This window comes from Otolemur garnettii, unplaced genomic scaffold, assembly GCF_000181295.1.
Source record: "Otolemur garnettii isolate 467f Iridium unplaced genomic scaffold, OtoGar3 scaffold00066, whole genome shotgun sequence".
In the NCBI taxonomy this organism is placed as follows: domain Eukaryota; kingdom Metazoa; phylum Chordata; class Mammalia; order Primates; family Galagidae; genus Otolemur; species Otolemur garnettii.
In genome coordinates, this window is record NW_003852461.1 from 4087678 (window position 1) to 4105409 (window position 17732).

At 44.2% G+C, this 17732-nt stretch overlaps 1 protein-coding gene across 1 annotated transcript in view; it reads right to left on the reverse strand.

The window, feature by feature from the left end:
- Nucleotides 1-17732, reverse strand: part of DAB1 (DAB1, reelin adaptor protein) — a 303539-nt gene that overhangs the window by 120652 nt on the left and 165155 nt on the right. Inside the window, exons 2-3 of the mRNA XM_023515099.1 lie at nt 11297-11436; nt 3275-3373 (exon numbers count right to left, since the gene is read on the reverse strand). Of these exons, the coding sequence (XP_023370867.1) occupies nt 3275-3373; nt 11297-11436 (239 nt within the window). The remainder of the gene's footprint in view (nt 1-3274; nt 3374-11296; nt 11437-17732) is intronic.

The following is a 17732-nucleotide window of genomic DNA, read 5'->3' on the forward strand; positions in this document are numbered from 1 at the left end:
TTCCTAATGCCCAGCCCTTTAATACACCGCTGATCTATTGGTATCATACTGAGTACACTGGATAATTGCTTCTCCATTCTTGTGATACTTCACTAAGGAGAATGTTCTACAACTCCATCAAGGTAAATATAAAAAATGTACAGTCTCCATCTTTTTCACAGCTGAATAGTATTCCACGGTGTACATATACCACAGTTTATTAATCCATTCATGGGAGGATGGGCAGTGGGTTGATTCCACGTCTTGGTGATTATGAATTGAGCTCCAATAAATATTCTAGTGCAAATGTCCTCGTGGTAAAATATTTTATTCTTTCTAGGTAGATACCTCGTAATGGGATTGTGGGACCAAACAGAAGATCTACTTTTAGCTCTCTGAGGAGTCTTCAGACTTCTTTGCAAAGCCTATATTCATTTGTAATCCCATCAGTATTGTATTGTAAACATTTTTAAATTTTCTGTATGTTCTGATGTTTTGACATCTGGCAGGGGAGATGCTATTCCTTCCAGGGCTAGCCAAGGCTTAGACACAGCAAAGGGTCCAGCCAGGAACGGGTCTTTGATGCAAAGTAACCAACCTAGCCTCCCTCCTCTCTCTGGCACCTGCAGTCCAGGAGCAAACGACCCCAGGGCAGGTGCAGGCAACTGGGGCCACCGCTATAACTTAGAGCCAGACAAAATGATTCACACTAGTCAATCATTCACCCTGCTCTGCCTCACCTTTCCCCAGGGAACTCCAATAAAGGCTGTGGCCTTACGGCTCCCTGTCTGTCGTCTCCTGACCACACTGGTGTCTCTTCCCCGGGGCTCTCTTGTGAGCTGTGCTTCTGTCTCTAAAACTTGTGAGTGTAATGAAGTTTGTTTTTTCTTTAGGCTTTCTTATGTCCCCTCTTTATGGCTATAACTCACTGACCATCTCATAAAAGAACATAAAACATCGGTGAACTTTTGAAGGACACTTATACTCAGAGCTACTTGTGGTTAAGTGAAAGGGCTCTGAACTCTGCTCCCTGGGTTCTAACCCTGCCTCTGCTATCACTCACTTTGAGCAAGTTATGCCAGCTTTTCTGTCCTTGATGTTTTCAATTTTAAAATGGGAGCCAGGTGCAGTGGCTCACGCCTGTAATCCTAGCACCCCGGGAGGGCTGAGGCAGGTAGATTGCCTGATTTCAGGAGTTAGAGACCAGCATGAGCAAAAGCAAGATCCTGTCTCTAAAAATAGCAGGGCATTGTTGCAGGTGCCTGTAGTCCCAGCTACTGGGGAGGCTGAGGCAAGAGAATCACTTAAGCCCAAGAGTTTGAGGTTGCTGTGAGCTGGGATGCCATGGCACTCTACCCAGGGCACATAGTGAGACTCTTGTCTCAAAACAAAAAACCCCAAGCAAACACAAAGACCAAAACCAACTGAAAAATGGGGATAATAATACCATCTACTTTGTGGGATTGGTGTGACGATTAAATGACCTGGTACTTAAAAGAGCTTGGGATGATATATAGAATATAATACACACCCGGCGAAGTAGCGCCTGTTGTCATCATCCCATGGGCAGGTTGTGAGGATGAAAGGAAATAATGTCTATAAAATGCTGAATGTGCACCTAGGCCGTGCCGAGGAGGCGCTCAGCAAATGGAGTTATTACATTAGTTACCCTTTTTTATCAAGGTAAAATGTATGTAACATAAAATTTACCATTTTTACTCCAGCTGACCCCGCCTATAGTGAGACCTCCATAAGCTGACCTAACTTGCACAGACTGGACATACTCCACAGGTACGTATCAGTGTGGCAGGCCTAGTTCCTTATGCCGACCCCTCCCCATGCTGACCAGGTTGTTGCACTCCCAGAGGTGGTCAACTTACAGAGGTCTTACTGTATTTTTAAGTGTTGAGCTCAGGGCCATTAAGGATATTCACATTTTTATGCAACCATCACCGCCATCCATGTCTGGAATGGTTTCAGCTTCCCAAACGGAAACCCCATTGAAAATAACTCCCCACTCTCCTTTCTCCCCAGACCCTGGAAGTCAGTGTTCTACTTTCTGCTTCTGCGATGGTGACTAGTCTAGGCACCTCACATAAGTGGAATCGTTAATACTTGTCTTTTTGTGTCTGGCCTATTTCACGCAGCGTCTGTAAAGTTCCCCCATGTTATAGCACCTGTCAGAATTTTCTTTCATTTCAAGGCTCCCTGGTATCCCACTGTGTGTGTATGTTACATTTGATTGATCTACTCACCCGTCTAGGTACACTTGGGTTGCTTCCATCTTTTGGCTACTGAGAATAACGCTGTTATAGTCACAGGTGCGTAAACATCTGTTCTATTACCAGTTATTTAGGAATAACTGATCTAAAACTTTTCATATGTCAAGAAAACCCATTTGTTTTTCACTTGGAAATCACCATCCCACTACCCTCATACCAGTTCAAACCAGAAAGAGAAAATGCAGAATGACAGAGATCTAGTATCTTGGTTGGATAGTGTTTGGAAATGCTTGATAAATTATCTTTGTCAAGTTCAAAGGAGCTAATACACGTGGAGGGATTTTACAAGCTGCAAATCACTAAATGAATAAAAGGGAAAAACACGTGTGCTTGACTCCTGCCCTCTCAGAAAATGGATCATGAAAGTGTTTTCCTGTTTTTTTTTTTTTTTTCCCTTACCATCAATGAACAGGACCCACCGTGTCAGGTGAGCTCTGGGGATGAGTCTGGGAGTGAATTGCAGCCGTGAGGTTGATGAAAACACAAACCCCTTTTTGGCGGGTTCAGCAAACTTATCAGCCCTGTTATTTCCCGGCTGTGCAGCGATAGATTTTTTTTTTTTAAGTTTGAGAACTCTATTTATTCTTCTTGATTACAGCAATTGCGAGGTGCTACAGGTTAAACTCAAGAGAGCCTGGATGCTTTGACCAAGTCAAAACACCTCATGTGTCTCCCTCTAGGACGCATGTCATTAAAGTCGCCAACACACAAAGAAATGTAACCTCAGCTGTCACATTACCCATTGATCTCCAAAGCTCATCAATCTCCCATTAGACTACCAGGATGGTGTGACACCTTTATCACAATTACACTCTCAGAAACACAGTGCCGTCATCCTGCAGCCAAGTCAGCAAGGAGACTTACTTTGATGGACGATCACAGTTGATCAAATTCATCAGCTGCTTTATGTGTTTTTATGCTTGCTTTATACGCCTGCCCACAGAGTGGAGGCTTTTAAGGACACATCTGTCAACGGATTCAATTTTCTAATGCCATGTGACTCTTCTACTTACCCCTGTCTTCTCATCAAAGATTTTGATTCCTCCAAAGGAGATGGTTAAAAAGATTTTCTGTTTGTGTTCTCCTTTGGAGCGAGCACCAGCAACAACGCCCTGTTGAAAGGAAGGACAAGGTTTTCACTTTAGTGTTTTCATCTGCAAACTCCCTCAAGGCACGTCAGATAGCACCCACGGATGCCACCAATCACGCACACTCCTGGCCCTCCGCCCGCCCAGGTTTCTCTGTGATGCGCCCACATCTTCTCCAGGTACCAGCATCATGCTTGCTGTTGCTATATTGAGTAAATAGTCACTTGAACAGGCACTCACTTAACTAATCAACATTCATCAGATGACTACTTGGTGCTGAACTAGACAGTGGGCTCAGAGTCGAGGAAACCAAGCCAGGCACAATATGGTCTTCATACTAATATCTCTGCTGGGTTTTGCACCGTGTACGGTTTGAATGTCTTCAATAAAGGCGAGTCACAAACCTTCTTGCTTTTGTATTTTGGGGAAAGGTTTTCGGATTGATATGAATCGACGTGAGAGATAAGAACAGAAATAAAAGAAAAACTAATATAAGACTGCATGGCTCAATTTTGTTTGGAGAAATGTGATGATCATAGTTTCATGTGTGGTGTTTACATTGTTTTAATCCAAAGACACTTTGAATTTTCCACTCTCCTTTTCTCCGTCATTCCTGTGCTTTAAAGTAAAGACCTACCAGATGGATTCCATTTATACAGATATCTCCTCCTGCTTCACTTTATTAGAATTTTTTTTATAGGCTGAAGTAGGCCAGGATCAGAATATCTGAATTACATCATGGTTCTCTGTGATTTGGGACAAATTTATAACCTCTCCTACTTCCTCAAATTAAACACTTTTCTTTGCATGGTTGAGTGAATAAAACGAGCATTTGTGTAAAGTCCCTACCATACCGCCTCGTACTCTGTAGAGATACACTAAAAGATCATTTCCTCCAGTAAAGAAATGAATGTCCATTAAAGCTCGTGGTCCAGCTCCGGTTCGGATACCTGCTAATAGGATCTTTCTTAAGTTGCACATTCCTTCTCCAGCACATCTCCCGTGTACACACAATGTCAGGGCCAGAGAAAATCTTAAAACACATCTGTCCAAGTTTCCCAACTGACAGATGAGAAAAATAATGTTGTGAAACGTGATAAACAGTCTTGAGATGGAACAAAGAGTTGGTGAAAAATCTGAGACCACAACGGAGCTCTCTAAGCTCTCGGTGCTCGGATCGGTTAATCTTCTTGACATACATCTTCTTTCTAAGGAAGCTGAAATCTTTCTCCCCACATCCCCTCCTCAGCCTTCCCCTTTCAGCCATTCGGGAATGCTACATGGTGAGATAAGATCCTGCCTCCAATGACTGCCCTCTAAATGGGCAGAGCGAGTCAAAGCAAAGTCCTTTGTCTCTGCCACCTCCCCACCAAATGATTTCTAGATTCCTCAAAGCCCTGCTTCCCTTCCCATGAATTTCAGGACAATTTTAAGGAAAATGGGACAATAGTGAAAGTATAGCTTTGGAATCCTGATCGCCTTAGCAGCTGAGACCACCCTTCATGTCAAACCGCATCTCATTCATTCCCTCCTTCACGGTCCTCGCGCCAGTTACCACCAGCTGACCTACACCTACTCCTTGTTGCCTGTGGCCCTCTGCCCAGCAGAATGGAAGCTCGGTTGTACACGGACTTTGCTTTATGTGCTCAGTGCTAAGAATGGGGCCCTGCAGGAAGCAGGCTCTCAGAGAGAAGTGATGTCCTTCATTTGGGGAGTAACTGAGTGGACACGCCCAATAATTGCACCTAGGGAAACTTGCCCCTCAAATCTGTGTTCTGGGCTTGATATGGAGTAGAATGACACGTGTTGTTACTATCTCTCTTCACCCCAATCTTCAATCTCAGGTATCCAGGATATACGAAAGTAGAACAGTAATCAGCCCCTACTAAGGTTTAAATGTGTCCCCAATTCATAAGTTGAAATTCAATTGCCAATGTGATAGTATTAACAGGTGGGGCTGTTGGGAGGAGATTAAGTTAGAAGGGAGGAATCCCCACGATGGGGATTAGAGCCCTAATAAACCCCAAGGGAGTGGATTTGTTCTTCTTTTTGCCCTTCCATGGTGAGGACGCAGCACCCTCCCCTCTGGAGGATGCGGTGTCCAGGCACCATCTGGGAAGCTGAGAGACCAGGCCCTCACAGACAAGGAACCTGCTAGCACCTTGATGTGGGACTTTCCAGTGTCCAGAATCCCGAGAAAATATATTTCTGTTCTTTATAAACTCCATGTGCTGTAGAAGCCTGTGGACTAATACACATAGGACAGGACTAGAAGGACAGTCAAAGGACAGGTGGGGCCTCCTTCTGGCTCTGCGTCCTCCTAGGTGGGACCATCACAGGGCAGGTGGGGAGTGGGCTGCAGCTCCGGTCAGACAGCAGCTTCTCTGTCTCCACCTCCAAGACGGTCCTAACTGTCCCCAGCTCACAGAACTCCTGAAATATCAACTAACAGCGATTCCCAGCACGCAGCGGTGTTGACTGGATCTGAGGCCACTTGGCTTCTGGGTTCCAAGTGTTATCAGAGAGCACTGGGGCAGACACAGCTGTGCAGAAAACAGGACATAAAGAGCCAACGTGCAGGTTCCAGGAGCATTTCTGCTTCGAGCTGCTGCCGGTGACATCACATGACAAGTGAAAGGGAGGTCTAGCCACAGGGTAGTCACTATCCTCAGGGAAATAAAAGTCTGATTGTATCAAGCATGTTTCCCTTGTGGAGACAGGACTCACAGCCAAGCTCTAAACAATGGCACCAAGTCCAGGTGCACCTGCCAGCAGGCCGCACCGCAGGGGCTCCCTTCCCACCCGCATCACTTGGTGCCACCATGTAGGACCAACAGAGGCCCAGGGGACAGATCTGCTCAGGGAGTCAGAAGGTGTGGATGTAAGTGCTGGGCTCTGTGCCCAAAATTAGCCACCTGACCTGGTAAGTCACCTTTGGAAACCTGGAAACTGGGAGGTCCAACATTTTCTTGGGTAAATACTACATTTCTCTTCCATGTTGCATAATTCTGTCCACACCATGATCCTGGAAAGTAAGAATTATCTCCCTCATTTTAAAGATGAGGAAATATAAGGTTAGGGAGTCAAGTGAACCTTCCAGAATGTAAAGAAGCTAACAAGTCATAGAAATGAGAATTTGAACAATGACCTTTCTGATTCTAAATGTAGGATCTTTCCATTATAACCCTCTCGTCTAACACCTTTTTTGGGAAACAGGTTTTTGAGAAATGACCGTGTAATCATGCATGCTCTGCTACAAACAAGCCCCAAAGTTCCAGAGAAGAGCTGCGGAACCAGCAGCTTCTAAACTTAGTGGTAAACAGGAACTCTGAAACGAGAATCATCATAGTTCTTACTTCATAAGGGTGTTGGGGCACTTAAATATACCACCTGCGGCACAGCTCAGGGAGCTCTGGGTCAGTAACAGTTCTTGTTCTTACTCATATCATCATGGATTTTGTCAGCAGCACCACGAATCAGGTACTGTGTGGAATGGCTGGCACAGGCATCCCTCCGGGAGTCACAGGTTGGCAGTGCCAGGCGAGATTAACAGGCTGTCCTGTCCCACTCAGAGGCTGTTGTGAGACTCAGACAGATGATGTACCTGCAGGGGCTTTGAGAACACACAGTCCATGGCGTGTGCACATGACGTAGCACGGCGCTCTCCATAGAACACACAAAGCACATGTGTAAACACACCAGGTTTCAGGCATGAGTGCTGAAAACGTTGGGACACTCCATTCAGAAAGCCCCCGTAATAAAGCTGGTCTCTGCTCACAGTTCTAATCCCCATCTGTGTGGTCTTAGGGGGAAAAAAGATTCACCCTTAGTTTCATTCTTTCCCAGTTATAAAAGGGAATTCAAATATCTTTCTCTGTCCTGCTTTGTGCCCAGCAGCTGACCCTTATTTTGTAAATAAGAAATCAGAGGTTCAGAGAAGTTCAAGTCCTTGTCCCACAACCTTCATTTAAACTCCAATGAGCTTTGGAGTTAGACCCAGATCTCCAGCGTCTCAGTGTTTGACAAGACATAGTTTAGTAGGTAACTAACTGTATTCCCTGGTCTCCTGAGCTTTCTTCCCTGAGGCTTCAGGTGGGTTCCACCAAAGCAGACGAGACAGGAGATGGGCAGTGGAAAGAGAGACAGCTCAGGGCATTTCTCTCTAGTCCTTCCTCAACCTTGACCTACAGCTCTGGGAGTAGCCATGTTTTTGCTTGATGAGGGAGGGGGACTTTCTTATTAATCCTGCTTTCCCTGTGTCCCCCCAGATAAGTATCTCCCTAGGGTAGTAAAAGCTTCCCACTGGGTGCCTTCATTACAGAGTCTTCATTTGAGCTGTCTGGGGTAGATTTTGTTCCTTTTAGGGCCGTGCTGGATGCACTTAGGGTTCTGTACTTAGCTCTCCAGGCACTGTCTTTCTTTGGGAGACCCCATCTCTCCAGGCACTGTCTTCGGGAGACCCCATCTCTCCCATACCTTCAACCACCCCAGTCTTGTCTAACATCCCTGAGAGCTGGATAGTATAGAAGTCAATGGATATGTAGCCCACGGGTAGTGGCTTATGGGTAGGAGCTGAAAATCTAATTCGAGAACCAACATAAATTAAATGCAAATACAAAAAAAAAGAATACAATTAAGCGCTAAACTATGTCTTGTCAAACACAGAGCTTCTAAGATAACTGGGTCTAACTTCTGGGCTTACTAGAAATGAAATGAAGATTGTAGGGTAAATACTTTAACTCCTCTGAACCTCAAACTTCTTATTTACACAACAGGAGGTACTATCTGTCATAAGATTCAAAGAGGCAATATACGTGAAAGTGCTTGGCTGACTATGAATTAAAATATGGTGATGTCAACAGTGGTGAGGATGATGGCACGTTACTGGGAGGCAATCAGCCACTCGTATAATACTAATCCTCTCTCAAACCTCTATAATCCAAGAGACAAGTCTCTAAACTAACTAAGAAATGCACGAGCCTCAGAAAGTATAACAAAGAAAAACAATTTTTTTTTCCTCATATGACTTAACAGGAGCAAACGGCCTTTTTGCAAAGCTCAGAGGCATCTGATGCTTCCCTGTCTCTAACTTGCCTGGGCAGGCGGCCAAACGGAGAATTGATCATTTACGTTTCTGTGTTTCCTAAAGAAAAACTACTGGGAGCTGAAACGCCAACATTCTCCCCAGCACCTTACAAATAATGAAACACAACAGTCGCGGAATCCAGAACCCCTCAACAAGCTCAGCGCGTCTGACAAGAGTCTGTTATGGTTGGACACACCCTCAGGGCTTCAGGGACCTCATGGTTATAAGAGATGACAGATGGGGCACTTCACTGCAGGTAACACACGCACACACATGTACACTTGAGGCTGGCAGTGACGGCCACACCTGGTTCAGCTAGCTTGGATCAATGTTCATGCTCAGTCACAATGTTCCGGGAGCAGAGGCAAACTCCTGGCTTACACCCACTCAGGCCTTAGTGCTTCCGTGAAGGCAGCTGGCCGAGGAGGTGCTCCCGACAGACACCTGCTAAAGGAAGACGCACGAGCTCCTCTGTGCTTCTCAGCAGACTTGGGGCTCGGGGTGAGAACCAGGTCTTTGCTGATGAAAGGTTAAGTGATGACATTTTCTTGATGTCTTTTAATTAAGATTTGTCAGAAGCAAATCTCCATTTACCTGACTTCATGTTCAGTAAGAAGGGACTTCAGCAAGAATCAGGATCCTGACCTTTACCCCCATTCTTGGCAAGAGCCCCCAGAGATGGCCGGCGTGGCTCTATCCATTGGAGAGTTGGAAGCTGAGCACACGGGGCCCACTCTCTCTGCAAACCTGCTCACTGGTAGGCAGGCTGTGCCCTGATGTGATTCACACATGAATCACGGGTCCTACTCTGGGACAGGACAGGGACTGGGGCTGGACTTATCCAAGTATAAACCATGTAGAACAGTCTGTCTCACTCCAGGGTGCCCTCTCTGGCTGTGCATCCAGGTCATGGCCTCCAACCCAGCCTTTATCAGTCACAAAGCTGGAATTTGGAATTCTTCCTGCTCAACATCTTCAATTATTCTGAGAAATCATACTTGAACTTAGGAGAAGAACAGGGCTTATTATTAGATGACCCTAAAATCTCATAGCATTGCTTAATTATACAAAAGAAATAGATTCCTTAACCTCGTCCCAGGGAATAACCTGTGAAACCATGATTTTTATGTCCTTTATATCTTTTTTTTACTATCCTTATGCTAAATTTATGACTTTTAAAATAAAGTTAGTTTATGTAATAGCCTAAAAAAAATAAAAAAGAAGGTGGAGAAATGGATATACAGTGTGGATAATTAAGCGTTTTTAAAAGCATGATTCCTAGAGTTGTGTTCTAGGGAAACAGTATCTGATATAATCCTGAACTGCTAAGAAAAACCGCACAGCACACACCAAGGTAATAACTGTGATTTATTAAAACTAATGAGCCAAAGGTGATACAGAAAGCATTTGACAGAATTTATCCCATTTAATCCTTTTGGTGCTTTTGGCCAAGATTGTTTTTTCTTTTTTCTCCCTTTTTTCTTACAGTTAAATATTTCACTGACCAAGTCGTATCCTTACGGATTATTTGAAGATATAAAAAAAAGTAATAGTCCCATGTATCCTTCGATGAGGGGAGAAAGCCTCCAATGTGAAACTTTATAATTTGTAATTCCAATTTTATTTCATATATGTGTATAATTCATATATTTTCTTCCTCACACTTGTCTATAGTTTCAAAATATTTTATACTAAACATAGGTAAACTCGATGCACAGAAAGATAATTGAATGATATACGCTTGAAATGCCTAAAATTCTCTGTAGATTTCTTGCAGAATCATTTATTTCTTCAATATTTTATAACATCCTTTGTTTATAAAAAAAGAAATAGAATATACGGAGATCAGACTCTAGGAAGGAACAGTGGTCGTTTTGTCTATTTTAAAATAATTTTTCATAAAATAATTTGCTTATTTTATGTATTTAAATTTTTTTCTAGCTTATTTCTTGATTTCTCAGTAGAGAGGTATGATAGTATTTAAATTCAAAACTTCTTTCTTTCTTTCTTTCTTTCTTTATTTTTTATTTTTGGCCGGGGCTGGGTTTGAACCTGCCATCTCCGGCATATGGGGCTGAGCCACGGGCGCCACCCAAACCTCTTTGTTTCTTATCCCAACATCTAGTTACCTGTTACTTTTAAAATATTGTTTTTCCTTTAATATAAAATATTTGGGGTATATTAGTAGAAAATATAAGAATGAATAAAATCACCTTTTACGTGATATCTGTCAAAACATTGAAAACTTATTAAAAAATAACCAAGTGGTAAAAATTTATAAAATGCAAGGGACTAAACAATTTGATGATTTTGTATTTGTATTTTTGTGGGGACGGTTCATGGAGAAAATTGAATAAGAAGTGATAGACTCAAAAATTGTAACAATAGACCTGTTTTTTGGGGTTTTTTTTGACACAGAGTCTCAAGCTGTTGCCCTGGGTAAATTGCTGTGTCATTGTAGCTCAGGGCAACCTCCAACTCTTGGGCTCAAGTGAGCCTTTTGCCTCAGTTTTTCTATTCTTTGTGGTAGAGACAGGGTCTCACTTTTACTCAGGCTGGTCTCGAACTCATGAGCTCAAGCAATCCACCTTCCTCGGTCTCCCAGAGTATTAGGATTCCAGGCGTGAGCCACCGTGCCCGGCCCACAACACAAGACTTAATAAAATCCCTGCACATGTAGGTGCTCACTAAACATTTGCTGAACGATTGAAATCTCTTCCCTGTGAATAAATACAGTGGCTTCTTAGTGAACCAAGTAGTTTATCAATAAACAAATAGCTGTTTATCATGAGGATGGTAATAATTTCCTTCCCTCACTCATATTAACCCAAGATATTTAAACCAAAACGTTCACACAGTACCTTGAGTTTCATCATGGAGTCTTGACATAACTTGTCTCCCCGAGCCGCGGAAACCTCATCAATCCCGATCAGTTTGGCTTTGTACCGGACCCCTTCACCTTTAAACCTCTTTATCAACGTGGCTTCGCTGCGATCCTGACCTAGAGACAGAAAAAGCGGATTCAGATACGTAGTTGTACAGGTCCCACTGGCTTTATGTGTCCCCAACTCCAAGATCCACCGTCGGGTTGCAACTAGATGATGAGAGAAGGCAAATCCCTGGACAAAGGAGAGAAGAGGAAGAATATTCCCACAGGCACATTCTGGTTCTGTCCATTTAAACCCTGAGAGAAAGTACTTCTTTCTATTGAGCCTCCGAGGAGGAAGAAAGTTAAAAAGAACCACCCCAACAGAGCAATAAGGTAGATAAATCAGGTAAGCTGTGTGAAGCGTCTACTTCAGCGTCTGATACTCAGTAGCTATCTAACAAATGATGATCACCTACTCAGAGTTCATGTCCAGAATGCTCTTAGAATAGGATTAGTGCTGAGTCTCTGGCATTTCCAACATTTAATAATACTTTGGCCAGGCTCCAAGACCCTCCTTACACCCAATTCCATGGGTTGCTTTATGCTGCAAGTTCACGGTAATTGCACTGTACCAAGTAATGACCCAGGAACAACCGTCATGGAGAAGCAAGAATCCGATGTGCTCAGTTCTAATATGAAGGCAGTAGATGAGCTAATACAAGGGGGGTCAGGGGAACGAGGGAGCAGGGAGAGGGGAGGAGGAGCGGGATGGGGTCACGGTGTAGGGCACACCTCTCGGGGGCAGAACACCACTATAAAAGAGACTTTATCTAACAAATGCAACCAGTGTAACCTAATTCTTTGTACTCTCAATGAATCCCAAACAACAGCAAAAAAAAAGGTGAAAAAAATGGCTTTATGGTGTGTCTTCTGATGACTCTGGTGTGCAGGGAAATAGGGTTCCGTGCTTTCTGGGACTGTGTGTCCGTATCTTGCGACAGACTTTGTCGGTAATTATAACATAATTTTTTTTTAAGACACATCAACCAAGAGTTCAAACACATCTACATAGAGTGAGGAGTCAGCAAGTGCTTCTTGCAAGATATCTCTTAAAATTTATCCCCGCTCTTCACAACAACCAAACCATTTCCATTTTCCAGATGATGGAGATGAAGGTTTCAGAATTCAAGTAGCTTGTCCAAGTTGACATGGAAATAAGATAAATACACAGGAATTCAGGGGTACGGAACCTGGGGCATCAAGGCCACGTGGGGCCCTCCAAATCCACAAATGTGGCCTCTTAATCAAATCCAAACTTTGTAGAAAAATATCCCTTTATTAAAATACTTTGTTCTATAAATTTGGATTCTGTCAACAGGCCACACTCAAGGATCCAGAAGGCCCCAGTGTCCCCACCCTGCCCCTAGTCAGAGGTCTGGCTGCCACACACGTGGTTCCTAAAGCCTGGAGTGCCCTACCTCTCTGATATTCATCTCAGAGAATATCACCAAACTCAGGGCCCGGCTCCTCTCCCATCAAGCCTTCCCTTGTCATCAGAAACTTAAAGCTGAGGAATTTAGGGATTATTCGGCCTATTTCCTTCTATCTATGTCATGTGCAAACTATGTTTTTTCTATATCGGGGGGTTGAGAATTATTGGCAGCAGACATGCTTAACACAGAAAACACAACGATGCTGTCTAATACCCTATACCACCATCCTACAGTACCTTTCTACTGACAAAATACCACCTTCATCTCCCACATTCATCCACTCATCCTTCACTGAGTCGTCTCCTCGGTGCCAGACACTATTACTCCCTGGCAAACAGATGAATGAGTCAACGTTTCTGTCCCTGGAAGCTCAGGTGTTGGGTGACTGCATATAAGAACGTACAGTGCATTCTGCTAAGCAGAAGAAGGCTGAGCTTTCAGGTCAGACATTCTCATTTCCAATCACGGCTTCTTCCTCTGTTGTAAGTCAACTAATCTATCTGAGCTTCAGTGGCTTATCTGTTGAAGGAGAATAAAATATCCACCTTACAAGGTCAGTGTGGATTTTAACTTCAATGAGACGGTACGTGCGGGGTGTGCGTTCACACAGTCAGTTTTCTGTAAACGGTAGCTGTCATCACCACTTTCGGCCCAGTAAAAGCAGTAAGTGAAAGGCAAGCCAAGAGAAGGGGAGGTAGAGAGAAGCATCTGCCAGCAGGCCTGCACCTGTGTCCCCCAGCTCCTAGAGTCTTCCCCCACTATATTCCTGCTGACTCCCAGTATAGCGACCCCTCAGGGTTCTGTGAGGGCAGCTATCAGAGACTGGAGCTAAGAATGAAGGGGGCATCTGCCATGGTACACCTTGTATGAACGCCCAGCTAGATGGGGCCCATGGGACTGCAGGGCACCCCTCCCTGCCACTTATGCAGTGTTTCACAGGAATGACCTGGGATTTCTTGGGAAGGTTATCAGACACTGCAGCAACTCCCACTGTTCCGCCAAGTAATAACATCCCTTTCACCATTGAGACTTCCCCCAAACTTTAATTATAACAACGCCAGCATCTTTTATCACAAACATTACATACATGACCTTGCTTAGCTAATAATCCTTGACGTAGGTCCTGTCTTTCTGGTTATACAGACCAGGCCCTGAACCGAGGTGGGAGACCTCAGGGAACCTGTGTGAACTGGCTGGGTGGGGACGGAGCCCAGACTCGCCTGAGGCCAAGTCCACGCTTCCAGTTTGCCCGTGCTCTGCATTTTCAGGCCCGTGGTCCTACCAACTCTGACAACTCAGATCGTTTCTCATCCACTCGATCGTCCTCTGAAGCCCCATCTTCACCTTGTACCAAAACCCCCCTGGCCCGACTCTGTTGATAGCCGATACACTGGCAGCGTTAAAACTCCACTGGAGGATGCAGAGATGGCTTGAAAGGGAATTAACAATTTCCAGCCACCACTCACACAACTAAAGAAGGTCGGCGAGTCAGATACAAAGACGGCCTTAAGGAACATTTGTCAGGGCGCAGAACTCTGCCGAGGAGGAAGATTCACAAGAGAAGGCAGAGACAGATCAGGTGAACAAGGGCAGAGATTAATAAGAAAATATTAGACCATTTAGAGGAAAGGAGGGAGCCCAATTTAGATTAAGACCTCGGGCCAAGCTAATTTGTATGAAGGGCACTTATGCAGTAGATAATCTAGTTTCTCATTAAATGCTTTACCATTAAAAGGGTAATTTTTCATGAGCACATCTTGAGCAAGGTCTCAGTTATATTGGTTAAGAAATAAATAACAGATATGGGAGCCATAAGGTAGTAATTCTATCAGAGGCACGTACAATTTGAGGATGTTAGGGACAGGGTCAGTCTTCATGCGTCCTAAGTCATCACGAATCCCAAAAGAACCACTGACCCTCTGCTTCAGGGCGGACAAGGAAAAGGCCGGTATTTAAGGAAAATCGTTTCTATAGTCACTGTTACAGAGTATTTATTAGACCAGTTACTATGCCAAGAGTTCACCTGCAATTCCTCACTTAATCTCCATACCTGCTCCGTAGTGAGCCCTATTTCACGTAAGACAACAGCAACACCCAAGTCAACAGCAGAGCTTGCTTTCTTTTAATAGCAGCTCTATGGAGATATAACTTACATACCCCAACATCGACCCTTTTAAAATCTTCACGTGAGTGCTGTCAGCATATTGAAAGACTTGTGTACCACCGTCACCCCACAAAGAAGCTCTACGTCCATTCACTGTCACCCGCCCCCCACTCCCTTCCTTGCTAAGCAACTACTCATCTCTCTGTGGGTCCTTATGGGTTTTGCCCATTGCAGACATTCTACGTAAATGGAATCTAAAAAGGCACGGTCTTTCGTGACTGGCTTCTTAGCAAGGTGTTCTCCGGTTTCATCAGTAACACATGCCTTTTTCTTTCTTTTCTCCCCTCCCTCCGTCCTTCCCACTGAGTACTGGTCCACTGTGTGGTTACTCCACATCAGCAGATGGACATTTAGATTGTGTCTATCTTTTGGCTGTTATGAACAACACTGCTACAAACATGTGCACACGTTTTTGCATGGATGTGTGTTGTCAATTCTCTTAATAATAAAAGAATTGAAAGGAAGGGAATAATTTCTGGGTCATACGGTAACTCAATGTTTAACTCTCTGAGGATTTGTCAGAATGTTTCGTGAAATATTTTACCGTCCCCACTGGCGGTGCAAGGGTTCTAGTTTCTCTACCAGATAATCTCCCCAACATTTATTCTTTAGTCTTCCTTGTGGGTGTCAAGTGATATTTCATTGCAGTTTGGATTCATTTTCCATTTGCTTACTGTCCACTTGCATGTCTTTTTTTTTTTTAGACAGTCTCACTATGTCGCACTTGGTAGGGTTCCATGGTGTCACAGCTCACAGTAACCTCCAACTCTTGGGCTCAAGCGATTCTCTTGCCTCAGCCTCCCAAGTAGCTGGGACTACAGACACCTGCCACAACGTCTGGTTGTCATTGTTGTTTAGCTGGCCCAGGCTGGGTCAGAACCCCGCCAGCCTCAGTGTATGTGGCTGGAGCTGTAACCACTGTGATATAGGTGCTGAGCCACTTGCATGTCTTCTTTGGAGAAATCTCCATTCAAATTTCACAGCCTCAACTTGAACCCAGGTCTTGTGCAAAATTTCATGATTTTGCCCATTAGATGTTTTTTTCTTTTCCTTTTCATTTTTTTAAAGACAGAGTCTCACTATGTCACCCTGGGTAGAGTGCTGTGGTGTCACAGCTCACAGCAACCTCAAATTTCTTGGGCTTAAGTGATTCTCTTGCCTTAGCCTCCCAAGTAGCTGGGACTACAGGTGCCCACCACAATGCCTGGCTATTTGTTGTTGTTGTTGCAGTTGTCATTGTTTGGCAGGTCCAGGCTGGGCTCAGACCTGCCAGCTCCGGTGTATGGGTGTATGTGGCTGGCACCCTAGTCACTTGAGCTGCAGGCGTACCAAACCTTAACCATTAGATTCTAACCACTGGTACCTCCTGGGACTTCCCTCTGTATACTGTCACAGCATTTAGACCTAAGTCACAGCTACTTGAGCAGGTGTCTTAAGGAGCCTGTAATAAACTGGCACATTTCTTATTCCCAAGATGAGTAGTTCACAAGTATACATGCCCCATAGTCTTACATCTTATCTCATTTAAACCTCCAAGGTCACTGGAAATTGGCATTACTATTCCATGGACTAAGAAACTAAAGCCAGAGAGGTAACTATAGTTACTTCAAGTTGAGCTGGGAACAGAATCTCCAAGCCCTGAGTTCTTTCACTAGGAAGAAATAAGGCTTAATGCTCTTAGAACATGAGCTCTGGGTTCAGATGGCCTGAGTTCAAGTCCCAGCCATCCCACTCACTTTCCTAGTTGTGTGACTTTGGGCAAGTTCCTTCACATGTCTGCCACCATATCCTTATTGGTTAAGTGTAGATAGAATAGTAACAGGTGTTCCCATAGAGGGTTACTGTGAAGGTTAAAGAAATTACACACGGACAGTGCACAGGATAGGGAGGACAAACAACTCTGGCCATTGATCTTGGGGTGGTCATTCCGCCTTTGTCTGGGACTGTGCCAGCTTATACCATTAGTGCCAACTCTTTGGTTATCAGCGCCCCCATTACTCTCAGAAGTATCCCAATTTGGATTATAAGCCATGTGACTGCCCTATATATTATCACCATTTTATACAACACTACCTCACAGTATGCTTTGTGCCAGGCACTTTGCCAGCTTCCAGTGGTACCGAGGTGAGCAAAGCACCTCTTCTTTCTGGTCTGAAGAGCTGCATTGCAACAGGGGTCATGGGGTCACACAGAGCAAAACAAAGAAGGGGCTTAACAGAATAGCACCAAGGCTGTGAGTGTCATAGAGCACTAAGGGGAGAAGAGATGCTTCTATTTGATGGGGAATGGATTAGGAAGAGCTGCAGGAGGCAGATGACTTTGAGTAAGTCCTTGTGAAAAAGAGAGGCTTTAACAGGCAGGGAAAGAGGGGAGAATTTCCAGAGGAACTAAATACGTGGTGAGAGCCGGACAACGGTGACCACTGCTGCCAAGCCAAGCTATGTTTTAGAATATTTTAGGAGCTTTTAAAATACCTCCACCCAGATTTTGATTAGACTGGTCTGGGGTGAGCTGAAGCCGACTGATCCGCTTAAAGAGCTCGTGGGCAGAGTGATTCTATCCAACTCGGAACTTAACCTCTATGAAAACAAAGCATGTAAACAGAGCATGTGTATCCCCTAATATTCTGAAATTTAAAAAAAAGAAATCAAAAGTATGTTTGGACATACAAAGATAAAAAAACATGAATGGTTCACATGATAACATTTCAAAAGAGAAACAAAGAGGACCACAGGGCTTGCAAAGAGAAAGGATATGGAAGACTCCATCCT